Here is a 14,627-nt window from a genome sequence, read left to right on the forward strand (position 1 = left end):
GTGCTGTTTGTAGGAAGCTTTAATGCTTCATCAGCCTAATGCAAATTATTGTTGCTTTATGAAATGATGAATGAACAACCAGCTCTCTCGCTGTTTCATCCTCTGCCCAGTCTCTATATATGTTGTCTAGGCTAATCTCCACAGATCCCAGTTGATATTTTGGGGTATTTTTCCCGTGTAAATTTGAAAAGTGGTGGTGACGAATTATCTCAGTGCTGTAGCACTTGTCCACCAATGACTGTCTAATGAGACGCCTTTTAATTAAGCAATCCCCCTTCTTGACTGGTGTCTGCGGGATCATGTGGAGCTACAGTTTTCCAATTGAAAAGAACAGTAGCTCGTTAATGGAATGTATGGGCTTTACACTGCAAGACATTAGTGAAGAATTTTGCTTGTAAATGCTTTTGTTGTTTTATGATGCTTCTGAGGCTTGTGAGTGAGGTATATTAGAGCTTTGATGAAGTACATCCCATGACAGTCTTAGAATTGGTGTTTTGTATCTTTTCAATCTTATCTAGTTGCGTAGCATTCATATTAATCATCGGTTGTGCTAATTCAGAATGGAATGGATAAGACTTTGGTAGAGCATAAGCAGACGATTTCTTCAGGTTTATATCCTGCTGCATCGTCCAATGCATTGATGCCTTTAGTACCTTCATGTACTTCTTCAGTGTTTCTTCTAAAAGGGTAGCAGTGCTCACATAGGATGTGAAGGCTTCTTCTCATCAGCGTGGCTGTGGCAGGAGTGATGCTCATTCCTAGGTCATTGCACCATTTCATACCCCTGCTAATGGATGGTTGCATCTTGTTTTTGATTTCAGTTTTGCTAGATCCTCTGTTGTACATCAGAATTTCATTAGAAAAGGTTACCACACGGGATTTGATAGAACTTTCAATGCGAACTACATCTACAACTTAGCTGTTGAAAGAGATCTGGCGAAAGTAGTGATCTATTATGCAGACCAGTGTTGATGACGATCCAATCTGATTGCCAACCTCCATGCTTCACAATGCATCTTCTGGTAGTTAATATGGATAAAACCCATCTTATACATGTTACACTAATGCCTATTCTAAGCATTTTGCCAGCACGGACATTTTCCAAATCTAATACTACTGTGAAGGTGTTCTGATAAACTTCAAAGTCTCCCTATGTATCCGCTGTGAATTCAGCAGCATTGATCCAGATTTCTCTTCCACTGCAATATCCACCAAGAGATATTGGTAGTAGTGATTCAATCTGATAAGCAAACCCTTTTAGCTATAGGCTTCTCCGAGGTCTTACCAATGATAATAATGAGTCGATGACTCAATGGTCTTTTGGAAGAGAGTGATCCTTCATGGGTTTTGATAATAATTTGATAAAAGCATCATTCCGTTTTTCATGGATATTAGTTGTTTTCCAGCTACGTTGATACCTAACACTAACTTCAACAACAATCTTTACTACTTATATCCCTATTAATTTCATTTATGTATATAAGAAAACCAAAAGTCCAAGGTGTTTCTCCTGAGGCACTCCATTAGTAAGAATGGTACAGTTTGATTAGACTCAGTTAATAACAACCTTTTGTTTTTCCAATCCTAAAACCCTATATTTCAAGTAACTAAACTTTTCCCAAATTGCTACAGAGGTACTTTTCTTTGCTAATCTTTCATGTGACACTTTATCGAAAGTCCACACTTGTTTTCCATCGTCCAGATAACAAGTATCATCATTGGAAATTTTAACAGATTAGTAAGACAAGATTTCCCTTTGGCAACTCTATGGTGGCTTTCATTTATATCATATTTCACTAGATAATAGTGTGAAGACTCTCTGATTACACTCTCTAGAAATTGCCCCACTGTAGAAATGAGAATTAGATATCTATAATTTTCAGAACAACTTTTATCCTTAATATTACAATATAATAATAATACAGATGCATAAGTGTTCTCCATACTTTCATTACTCCTCGACATGTTATATATTCTGCTATCAGCAACAAAAAAATCTGCTTATCGTTCGCACGAAATAAAAAACTAATAATATTTCTGTTTTGTTTTAGTTTTTAATTAAACCAAAAATCGGTCTTCTGTTTTCAAAACTACTTGTCGATCTGTTAGGTTATAATAGAATGTAAAACTTTAAGTAAACTTAACACGAAATTATTTCGTTGCGTTAAGTCCACGAGTTACAAGTTTTGTCGAAACGTCACAACTCTCTTATCAAATTTTTTTTCTACGGATTAACTCGCAATGTTAGTCAAAATAATGGGAAACTTCAGTTCGGACTCCGGATATCAAAATAGTACAGTTTACAACTACGTCTATCAACTCTGAGAAAAACGGCTAAGGAACCGTTTTACACGTGTGTGACATTAGTTTGTGAGAAGAACATCTCATATTAAGAAATAGAAGTGCCCTATTAGCTCATTGGTAAATTGACCCCAGTGATAACGCTGCTTAAACGCTTATACTTGTTCATAGGGTCCATCCCTTTACTTTATTTATGTCATGGTATTACGTTAAAGAATGAAACTTTGAAAACATTTCAGTGAAACTGAAAATTGAAAGACAATCATAGCATGAACAAATATTATACTCTATCATGTAGGTGTTACAGGGTCATTGTTATTAAGATGAAGTCTGGAGAACCTCTTTCTTCATTACCTCCAGAACCAAGTACTCTTCATCTCTCTACATACAAAGTAGTCCATTTGGAAAAGGGTCACGGAGCTTATCTTGCTGAAGCATTTACAAGGTGTGCAAAAAAAAATCAAGAGAAGTGTTTAACTTATATAAAATAATAATTAGAGTAACTTTTCCTAATTAAAATGTTATAAAGAGGCTAGTAAAACTAACTCTTCTGGCTTTGTGTTAATTGATAATCTTGTAAGATATAAACAAGGTATACGTTAAGAAGTTATTTTCTGTTTTGAGTTACTACTCCCTGTTTTCGATCTAAAACTCGCATATTTGTAGTTTAAAACTGTTATTGTTTACAATGTAAAAAGGGTTAAGTATGACTAATACACATTTATAATCTTATCGTTTTTCAGAAGAATTTGAGCCGAAGCTAGTTCTAACTTAGTTCTGAATATCATATCGTTTTCAAAATATATATGAATATACTATTGTCAACTTATCACATTTTTTTTTAAATATGAAACAAATCGGGTAATATTAGATAGCAAAATTCAAACTGCAAACAACAGAGGACTGAAGGTTCGTGCCTCTATTAGCTGTGTTATATCAATAATAGTTCACAGTGATAGTGTATAACGTAAATGTATAGACAAAGACCACGCCGAGATAAATCCTTTCGAGTAATTAAAGCAATTCTTTGACTAAAATGAATATTATATTTGTTACATTTTTACATTCATCGACATTAAATGAAACTACGTTATCAACATTCTGTTTATCAAGTGAACATTTCGTCACTGAGGTTATCATAGGAGATGGCCGTTACAGTATCTGTAATAAGTTTCCTGACCAACCGAACAGATCCGATTTGAGGTCTGAAAGATCTACCCTGCAGGAATTAAAAACACAAGAACCTGCATTAGAATACGAGAACATTTATGATGGTGAACTTGCTCCAAGTGCAAACTACTCAGGCTATGTCGAGTTGCAAATCACTGGTCTAAATGGAAAGGTATTTACAACATTTATATTTCTAAAAGTTCGTGTAACAAAAAATATACTCAATGTTCAACTTTATTAGTCATTTTAACTCATTTATATTATATTGTCAAACAAAGCAAAGCAATAAACTAAAGGTACAGTATTAATACATATGCAAATTAACCTTTAGATATACAAGTTTTCGAATTTGTCATTTTTAATATATATCTTTAGAACTACGTACATAAAAAGTATAAGTTATCTCTTGTATTTTTTGAACGCTAGATGGCAGTATGAATATAATAAAAAATCTATGGTGGGTAAGGAACTAGAAGTGATTACGTTAAAAGAATGTGAGCGTTCGTAGCTTGAGCATTTTTACATTATTATATAGTGATGTATTATATAATTTTTGAATATTCTAATATATTTCTATTACTCTATTGCGATGAAAAAGTGTAGTTTTAACGAAGTCGTACTTGAAATTAATTTACTTCGGTGCTTACGTTAAGCCTAATACAGTAGCTAACAGTAACCAACTAAAATTGGTTATAAAATGTATATCGAGCAATGTTTACTATTCGTTGTGTTAAAGTTAAACAGTCAGATATCTAAGAATACACCTATAAAGGCTTATCTGAATTGTACTTTCATAACAAATTTACAGATGCTCGATCAGCCTTCATCATATCTGAAAAATACATCGAGTTGACATGTTATAGAATTGTAATTTAGTAATTTATAAAAATAGTGTCCACTGCCAAGTATTCATATCAGTGTCCTTGTAATGTAAGTCGTAATCTACATGTACTGATGTAGCCATAATGCGTCTACCTCAGGCCTGATAAACTGCTTGAAGTTGAAAACGTTTCAATGTTTGACAATTTTTTTTTGTAGGAGGTTGAGAGTATGCATATTTGGCATGCCCTCTCGTGGTTTCGAAATATTAGCAAGTATAATGTGCATAAATTAGTTATGCTTGCATCATAGCATGTTTTAATGGAATACAAATTATAGCAAGGGAAAGGAGTAATTTAAAAACTGATTGTGAAATCTCAGTAATTAATGATCAAACAAACACACTTTAACTGTTTCTTGCTAGGTTGTTTTTTTTTACACTACTGTTTAATTCTTTTCAGACTGTAATAAATATTAAGCTGTTTGACATGACTATTGTGAGCTCTTCATGAATTATTTTGTAACTAACTTTATTCATGGATTGCAATTATATGAAAAATATGTTATTTTATTATTTTGTATTTCCTGTATGCAATTTAGACAAAAACTAATAAAAAGCTAAATTGAGTGCATTCAAATACAAACAATTATTCATAGTTAAATTGGTTATCAGAAAACCTCTTGATTCAGGTGCCAGCCAAAAAAATAATGCATGTATATATATAAGTATATATATATATATATATCAAGACTATTATATTTTTCAGACTTTAATCATATATTACTTTTTTTTTTAATTCTATGCAGCTATATTAGAAATGTGGCTAACACTAGTATCTTAGGTGTATCTTGAAGTACTTTAACTACAGCTAATTTTTATTCATATGCATAACTGGTATAGAGAGTTTATAATTATATTAACTTTACATATATTTCAGCATGCATTAACATAAAATTATCTGATTCAGAACTCATAATCTAATTTATTCAAATAAAGCTAGCAAAAAATATTTTGCAGATAACTAAGGAAAAATTTGTTGTTGTTGTTTTTTTTTCAGGTGCTATCCAAACAAAGTCCTTATTTCAGCTTAATACAAACTGGTATGTTATGGAAAATTTGATTTATATAAAATAATAATGTTAAGTAACAGTTATGTAGACACTTTCCATGGAACTATTTGTATGGCAGACAGTAAAGTTAGGTTTTTTAAACAGAATTAATAATCACTGCTTTTCTTAAATAATTCATAATGGAAATTACGTTTATTAATAAATAATGTAACTTGGAGAACACAATCTGTCAATTTTGCATACTTAATGAATGGCTAGTGTCTAACCAGTCTTCAGTTTAATTAATCTTACATGCACAATCTTTCACGGAGTACCATCAAAACTGGTATTATATATATGTTTGATGTCAGAGTTATCGGCTATTCGTTTCCCCCTACATTGCTAATTTAGCGACAGTCCATGGTAAGGGAGAGTAAATATCAGATACAATATACACGGATGTATTTTGGACATGCTAGAGGTTATGGAAATGTAATATTCAAACTGTACAGTTGACAAAAGTGTATTTATTCTTCAAACGAACATCATCTTCTAATGCATCTTGTCAGGGTCCGAGTCAAACTGATGTTGTCACTTCACAAGCATGTCTTGAATGCAAATAAGTTTTACAACATGCCTGAGTTTTTGTGTACAACAGACTTGTACATTTTTACTAAAATCTTGCCAGATTTTGTAGAGATATGCTAAGAAATTCAGAATTATATTAAACATTCCTTCTCTGGTGTGGATAGGCCCGATAGACTTGACTCCCTTGCACACTTGGTTAATGTGATTTATGGATTGATTTACAAGTTTGTTAGTTTTAAGTACAATAATAATATTTTCTTAGAAAAATAATTCAATAAAGGGTAGAACTTCTGAGCTTTTTGTATTTTATTACACACAACTTTTTGTGTACAAAGTTTACCCTTTTATCTTTAATATCTTAACTATTTCGTGCATGATTGAATAAAGAACTTTGAAAAATACCTTAATTTTTTTACATGAAATTGTAATGTTTTCACCAACAAATATTTTAGTGGAGCAAATTAATAAATTTGTGTTCATTTATTTTGTAGTAGTTATATGTTGTATTTTTTAGGGTCTACTCCAAAACCAGAACCAGTTGAAAGTCTAATGACTGTTATTCTGGGTATTATTTGTGGACTTGTTCTTTTGGTGCTGGTGTTTGTTTTGATCCAATGTGTTGTCAGGTATTCTTTCTTTTTTATGGTTATTAGATGATAAAACAGAATGTCTTCGATAGTTTAAACATATCAGAGTTTAGTATTTACTTAGGTTTGCAGGAGCTCTTTAGTATTGAATTCAACATTCAGTGTCTTATTTACATAAGAAAAAATTCAGTTCTCAACAAGTAAATATTTAGTGATACAAGTATGATAATGGATAGTTGAATTCGATTATGAGATCTTTTATTTCTCTATTACACAAAATGTTCGACAACAATGATTGGTTTTTTTCTTTTTGCAACTATAGCAATGTGTACATTTTTGCACCAAGTTATGCTGTATAAGGATTTTTATTCTGAAACCTTAGACTTTTCTATTTCATATTCAATGCAATTTAACCTATAAGCTGAGGATCTCTCTCTCTTGTAGTATGTTTAAATATTTAACAATTCATAATGGGCTTATATAATTGTATATACATTACAGTTTTCTTAAATCCAACAGTGGTAAACAAATTTGTATTTCATGATTACTGTCAATATTTTCATAATTTTCTTAGGTTTGATTTATGTGGTTAATATTTTCCATGTTTTAACCATATTTTGTGCTGTAATTAACCTCATAATCTGGTATAATCTAAATTTTAATGACATACAGAAAGAAAAATAACCATCTTTATGAGGAGGAAGGAAATCGAATTGGTCTGACAGCTCTAATTCGTAGAACTATTCATAAAAATGGACATGTCCCAAAAGGTAATTAAAGATTTTGGTACTTTTTGTCTAAAAATGAATTTCTAGCAATTTTGTTTTGTTCAAGTCGGTTTAATATCCATGTTTCAGGGAAAATTACTTTAACATTTTGTACATTGTGTCAGTAATATACATTACCTGTGTGCAATAAGCTTGTTTTTTTTATCACACTTTTTCAAACTTTATGTATACATAAAATCTAAATGGCATAATTAAGAATAACTTATCTTCTTTCAGGAAATCATTTATCAAAGGCCTCCTACATTGGTCCTCTGTCAGCCGATGATCTACCAACTGCTTATATGGAAAAACATAAAGATAATGATCTCATTTTCCAGAATGAATTTGAGGTAACAAATAAACACCTGATGATGACAAAACCTTGTCGAAACGTTGTACATTTGCTGTTACGTTAAACTTATATTAAAGTTTTTCTTCATTACCCATTCAAGCCGTCTCCAACCATTAAATAAACAGTAGTTGTTAAGGGTAGAGCTGGGCAGTTAGTGGTATTTGCTAATCATATAATTAATGGCCCCATTAACACACTTACCATGGGCTCAGACAAATCAACCGAGTTCATGACCCCCAAATTGACATTTGTAGTTTCTGTACTATAATTTCTAATGTGTTTTGTGTATCTTCACAGAATTTTGTACAATTACAGTAATCATTAATAGACATTTGTAGGGGGGGGTCAGAATTTGTAATGAAGTCTTTCACTTAAAATTTCTCTGTGAATATATGGAGTCAAAGTTTTGACTGCTCTGACTGCAAAATGATTTTCATGTTAAGATTGAAAATACTTTTCTTCATCTGAAAATTGTCATAATATGTTTGTGTAATGTAAATAAATTTCAAGCAGTATTTTTCAGTAAAACTATATATTTATCTGTTATTTTGTCTACCCTAACTCTATACAAGGTTAATCAATTTGACCGACCTCATAACCGCCATAAAAAAAATATGAAATAAATCTAAATTGCACCTTTTTATTTTCTAAAGTGACTTTAAATTGTAAAGTGAAACCATATTTGTTTATCCTAAATAGCTTAAAAACGCATAACAGTATACATCTCTTTTTTACTTCAGTTTTGTTTTATTGCCCTTTGAACTGTATCTAACTAATAATCCAGCCACACAAGATTCAAATTGCTTTGTGAATGCGTAGCTCATATTACCCTATCAAATTATGTAGGACACGGGCTACTTGTGAGTGTATCTCATGAAATATTTTTATTATTATTGTTTCTTGTCTTACCTAATCTAACTACAATGTTTCTAGTTTGGACATTTTAATTACTTTTATAATAATAAATAAAGAACATACATGAAAAACTAGAAAATTAACCCTACTTTTTTTATACTAATTGTACTACTGCACTAAATAATTTTTAGTTAATTAAATAATGCACCTAAGAACACAGAATAATAATATCTAAATAGTAATTCTTCTGGCTTTCTAACTATGCAATAAGTGCCATTAAAAATTCATCTAAGCTGGTTGATGTGTTTCTCTTGGGAATAATATATTTGAACTGGGTAACTATACTATGTTTAATTAGCTCACTGAAGCCACTTATAATATGTGACCCACCAGTGGGGGCACACGGCAGTGAACGTGTTAATCAGTTAAATTGGCCAAGTTCTGTTTGTATTACAACTGAATTCTAGAATATAGTCTTAAGACGTTTGGTGTGTTACTATGTCTTGCATTTTTACTTAATCTTTTAATGAATAACAGTACAAGAAAACTAATCTTCAGTTTCAAGAATGATGAAAAAAATCAAAATAAATGTACACGTTTAAGTGGAAAAGTAAGATTGTACTGTAAGTGTACTGATAATAGAGGTTAAGATGTGATATCTTCAGTTTTCCAATTTAATCATCAGATAGCTCTTCAATTAATTTTCAAACAACGTGTGTACAATTACATTTAGTTATAACGTTGTGAGATCATAAGTTATTTGTTACTATTTTCTAAGAAATAAAATTTGTTTTTGAAACAAATATTTTTTTTTTTAAGTCTTTACCAGAAAAATTTAAAGACAGGACAACCCACGCATCAGACAGTCCAGAAAATCTGTGTAAAAACAGATATCCTGACATAAAAGCATGTAAGTAGCATTGATATTTGTAATTTATTTTTAATAATTGAATTATTTATTTGACTCAACTACCTTAGTCAAAGAAATATTTATTGGGTGGTGTTTTGTAATGTGTATAAACACAGAGTATAATTAATACTTGAAAAATAATAAAGGCATCATGGAACACATGCTTATCTTTGTTTCCCTCAATTCTGTAAATATATTTATTTATATGCCTGAAATGTGGTAATCAACGTGAAATTCATAATTTATGTTTTAAGGAAAAGTTACTCAGATATTTTAAGATTTAATTTTTTTTTCAATATTTTTAAACTACTTACATATCTGATTAAAAAATGACTGAAATCTGTCAGATAATAAAATAAAAAATAATTCCATTGTGAATATAGAAACGAGCCTGTCAGGCATAATGCGTTACCTGATTTTCCAGGTGTGTTAGGTGTATGTCAAAAATACATGCATTGATGTACATGAAGAGTTGTGTTTTTGTTATATTTATATGGTAGTAATCAAATGTAATAAAAGTTCAATGCTGAAAATTATGTTTTGAAGATTTTTCATTTGCAATGAAATATGATTTATTAGAATTATTCCATGATTTTGTTACGATCTTCTGAACGAAAGCACTGAATAATCCTCTTGTATCAAAATCAGTGCAAGAAATAATAGTTAAAAGGTTCGGTTTGAACTTCCTTGGATACTTTAACATCGTTTAATTTATACCTTTTTTCCAGTTGATCAAACTCGAGTTCGACTTCCTTTTGAGGATGGCATTAAAGGTTCAGATTACATCAATGCTAACTTTGTTGAGGTAAGAGGATATTCTGGAAAGAGGTACAAGTAAAAAATAATAATACATATTGTGTAATCCTTTCTCACTGTGTAGTCCAGTTAAACTGCTGTGCAGGAAGCTACGTGAATATTATATAGTATGGAAGCAAAAACATAATAGACATAACGGCTGTTTTGTGTTTTGATAAGCCTGTTTAACTCTCTCACTATAGACTATAACTTTTAATACAGGAAGCTTATCTTCACAAAATTTTGCAGATTATCAGTAAACATTACAAGGCTCTAGTACACAAAATATCAGATTTAAGATTTTTTTAAGTAACGATTTTCTTGTGCGTTTTTTGTCTTTTCAAATGTTGATTATCCAACATGGAAAATAATTTTGATTTTAAGATTAGAAATACTTTTATGCATCAGAAAATTGTCAAATTTCACATGCAAAATCTTTATAACCTCCAGTTAATTATCAAATGTTAGTTTTAGAAAAAACTTTATATTTTATCTGTTATTTTCACTATTGTATCTCTGTACGGGTTCGGTCGATTTGACCAACCTCGTAACCAGCATAAAAAATTGGGAAAAATATATATAAATTATGCTTTTTTTGTTCTAGAATGACTATAAATTATAATAAGAAACCACAAATGTTTAGTCTAAATAGCTTAAATCTCATAACATTATACATCTATATATATATATCTATTTATTTTCATTTCATTGATCTCTCAGCCGTGTCTAACTAACATTACAGAAGTTGCAATTATGTAGTGCTTGTGCAGGTGTGTTACCAGTAATATAAAAACTGGCCTTTACAAAGTGACCTATCTTCGCATGTTCTAGTGAACCAGTATTTTGTAAATTACAGTCACTTTTCAGTTATAATACATTACTTGTGCATATATATTATTACTATTTACAAATAAGTTCTTAAATTTCAGTTATTTTTCTTAAAACATAGAACAGTAAATAAAGAAATATAGAAAACAATGATTTTTTCTACTTACCAACGTTTTACTTATTAGCCTGCTTGCGGTAATTTGCTAAGCCTTGTCAAATTTTTCATGTGGAGGATGTAAAACAAAATAATTTTTTAAGTTTTATACATGCATTTTGAAATAAACAAATATTATTAATTACTCTATCAATATTGTAAAATTCCACTGTAATTTATGAGGCTTACTAACTAAACTGGGCCGGCATGGCCAAGTGGTTAGGGGGCTCGACTCGCAATATAAGAGTCGCGGGTTCAAATCCCTGTCCCGCCAAACATGCTCGCCCTTTCAGCCATGGGGGCATTATAAAGTGATGGTCAATCCCACTATTCGTTGGTAAAAGAGTTGGCAGTGGGTGGTGATGACTAGCTGCCTTCCCTCTAGTCTTACACTGCTAAATTAGGGACAGCTAACGCAGATAGCCCTCGTGTAGTTTTGCATGAAATTCAAAAACGAACTAACTTAAACTATAATTTAGTAAAAACAAATATTGTTTTTTCAGACAACATTTTCACTTGCCAATTCCTTTGGGATTTCAAGACAAGGAAATAATCTTGGGAACTTCCCATCTTCTTTCCAGGGGGACATTCTGAGCTTCTGATTGGTTTTTCACACATTATAGACACAAGTAGGTGTATGCAAGCAAATGGAAAGAGGTGGGCAAGGCCACTGTGTTTGATTCACTAAATGTAGCAATATCTGAGCAAATAGTAAATATAAGATGTTCTTATTTTATATTCTAGCTTGTCAATCTTGGTAATTTGTAATAAACTATAGACTTTGTATTTGGGTATCACAAACATCTAATCTGAACTAAAGCTGTATTCAACATACCATGTGACACAAAAATTGATATTTTAGGAATTTCGTTTTAATATTTAGTTTTAAATTAAAAAAATATTAACTACTGTGTAATACTAAAATTTGAATTATAATCTACAATTTGATACCCAACTTATTGGCATACATTTATGAAATAATAGTTCAATAAAAATTTTTATGTAAGTCTACAAACGCCCCTTAATAGCCCCTTAATCCTAATCTGGTATTTAAAGTAATTCTAATCTGGTATTTACAGTAATCCTAATCTGGTATTTAAAGTAATCCTAATCTGATATTTAAAGTAATCCTAATCTGGTATTTAAAGTATTGTACTTGGAACAATGGGGAAGGAATATCTATAGAATTGATGTATAGGATGTTTATCTAGGTATCTCTGTTTGGAGAAAAGTTTTTCTAATTAATTATCTTTGATGATAATTGTAGGGAACGAGTACACTGATGCTTTCAAAAAGGTATTATATAATCAAGAGTGTTTGTTTGTAAGTAAGCACAAAGCTACACGATGGGCTATCTGAGCTCTGCCCGCCACGGGTATCAAAACCCGGATTCTAGCGTTGTAATTCTGCAGACATACCGCTGTGCCACTGGGGGGCAATCAAGAGTGAAATTGTTAAATTATATTCTTTGTTCTATACCTGAAGAAAGAGGGATTACTGTTTGAAATATTTTGGATTTGAGGTTTGACCAAGTCTGGCTTTCTGCTGAGTAATATAATTTATGAGAACTATGTGGTAACTGTAACAGCGTTAAAACAATAAGTTTACAGACATCTTACAGCATTTGTAAAAAAAAAAAAAAAATCAAGAACTCGTACTTAAGATCTTCATACATATATTGTTTGGTCTGATCCGTGAAAAATGATAAACTAGTTATTACTGATTTTAAGGTTACATGCTTTGAAAATCTGTGCGGCAATTTTTTGCAATCACCGTCTAATGGTGAAAAATGTGCGAAATTTTAATCGTCACGTGTAAAATTGCCGAGTAAAATATTGCAATTTGTTTGATGTATTAACATGCTAAATCCAGTTGCCAAAATAATTTACTTTCAACTTCATTGAGAAAGACTTCAGAATAATCTCATTTATTCCTTTAAACAGGGTTATCATGGAAGAAAGATGTTCATTTGTGCACAGGGCCCTCTGGAGCATACAGTGGTTGACTTTTGGAAGATGATCTGGGAACACAAGGTTACTGTAGTTGTTATGCTGACTGGAGTAGAAGAACATGGTAAAGTAGGTATTTGTAAATTTATTTTGGTTCACAGTAAGTAACTTGTAGGAATTTATGTAATACTAAACAGTGGTTTCATGTGAAGTTTGAGATGTGTTGTAAAACTTTAAAGATATGTTGGTTATTACTTTAATAGCTACAAAAAATATTTCAAATTTGTGAACAAATTGTATCGTTAAAGGTCAAATTGTCACAAATTGAAATCAAGCTGAAAAACAAAAACTCATCATTTAAGAAAACTATAATTAATGTACAAATTTTTATCCAAAGACTTAACTGATGCCGATAAAAATTATTACTATTACAAGGAGATATTCTTCAGTATTGAGAGAAGGAAGAAAAACCTGAGTGATTTATAAGTTTTCACACAGAACTACATATTACAGCAAACTCTAAATATTCTTTTAATTTATATTAGTTTTGTGAATCAAGCTTAATTTATTGACGTGTTAAAGATAAGGTTGATTATAAGTAATGAATCTCTTTCTCTCAAGATGAAGTGTTCCAAGTATTGGAGTGATGAAGAACTAAAAGAGGTGGAGAGGTTGTATACAGTTAATGTAATCAGCATCACCAAATACTCGGATTATTTGGTTAGAAGATTTCAAGTACAATTTACAAAAGTAGGTTTTATTTCTGTAAAGTTTATCTTCAGTTTTTTTTATCAAACCTGGCTTTAACATTCTGTAAATAATGGCATGTTGCAAATATCAATAACACAGTAATAGGTGTATTTAATTATTAATGTATTTATGTACACCCAAATGAACAGTATATGTTTTTTTCATTGTATTTTCTATTTATCTTCTGAATAATTTAATTTTTCCAAGTGTTAGATATGCACAACAGTTTGAGTTTAATGCAAGTGTTATGATTTTAGTAGTGCAAGTGTTAAACTTAGTTATTTTTAGAAGTGATAATGTATCACAGGTTTGTTTACATAACTGTTTACGAACAATACTTTGTATAATTCAGTAGTTATGAATTGGTGATTGTTATATTATTGTATAATGTTACTAGAACCTCCCGAGTTTTTCTTGTTGTTTTATTTCAGTATTATTGCATCATAATATCTTGTAGTGTGTGGAATGTTCTAGACCTCTATTGGGGTATAAATACACGTTGAAAATGTAGTTCTAAAGATAGATCTAGACTGAGTGATTGCGAGTTTAGCCGTAAAGAGAATATAGTGGCAGTTTTTAAAGTGCTTGGCAAAAAAAAATTTCCATGATCACCTAAAACATAACTCGTTAAAAGGATGTCAGCATATCACAAGTCTTTCTTGAATTACTTTTGCAACACAAAGTAAATATCGACCTTGATGGACAAAATTGAATTAACTGTTTTTTCTTCCATTTCATCTCATTCGCCAATT

General features: G+C 30.9%; 1 protein-coding gene across 1 annotated transcript in view; it reads left to right on the top strand.

Annotated features, from left to right (window-relative positions):
• Positions 1 to 2,624: 2,624 nt before the first annotated feature.
• The window catches only part of LOC106474277 (tyrosine-protein phosphatase 69D-like), a 28,232-nt gene continuing 16,229 nt past the window's right edge, over positions 2,625 to 14,627 (top strand). Inside the window, exons 1-10 of the mRNA XM_022402611.1 lie at positions 2,625 to 2,746; positions 3,898 to 3,928; positions 5,349 to 5,391; positions 6,443 to 6,554; positions 7,188 to 7,285; positions 7,520 to 7,632; positions 9,309 to 9,399; positions 10,128 to 10,204; positions 13,120 to 13,254; positions 13,747 to 13,875. Coding sequence (XP_022258319.1) covers positions 2,625 to 2,746; positions 3,898 to 3,928; positions 5,349 to 5,391; positions 6,443 to 6,554; positions 7,188 to 7,285; positions 7,520 to 7,632; positions 9,309 to 9,399; positions 10,128 to 10,204; positions 13,120 to 13,254; positions 13,747 to 13,875 — 951 coding nt within the window. The remainder of the gene's footprint in view (positions 2,747 to 3,897; positions 3,929 to 5,348; positions 5,392 to 6,442; positions 6,555 to 7,187; positions 7,286 to 7,519; positions 7,633 to 9,308; positions 9,400 to 10,127; positions 10,205 to 13,119; positions 13,255 to 13,746; positions 13,876 to 14,627) is intronic.

Source organism: Limulus polyphemus, unplaced genomic scaffold (genome assembly GCF_000517525.1).
Source record: "Limulus polyphemus unplaced genomic scaffold, Limulus_polyphemus-2.1.2 Scaffold7019, whole genome shotgun sequence".
Classification (NCBI taxonomy): domain Eukaryota; kingdom Metazoa; phylum Arthropoda; class Merostomata; order Xiphosura; family Limulidae; genus Limulus; species Limulus polyphemus.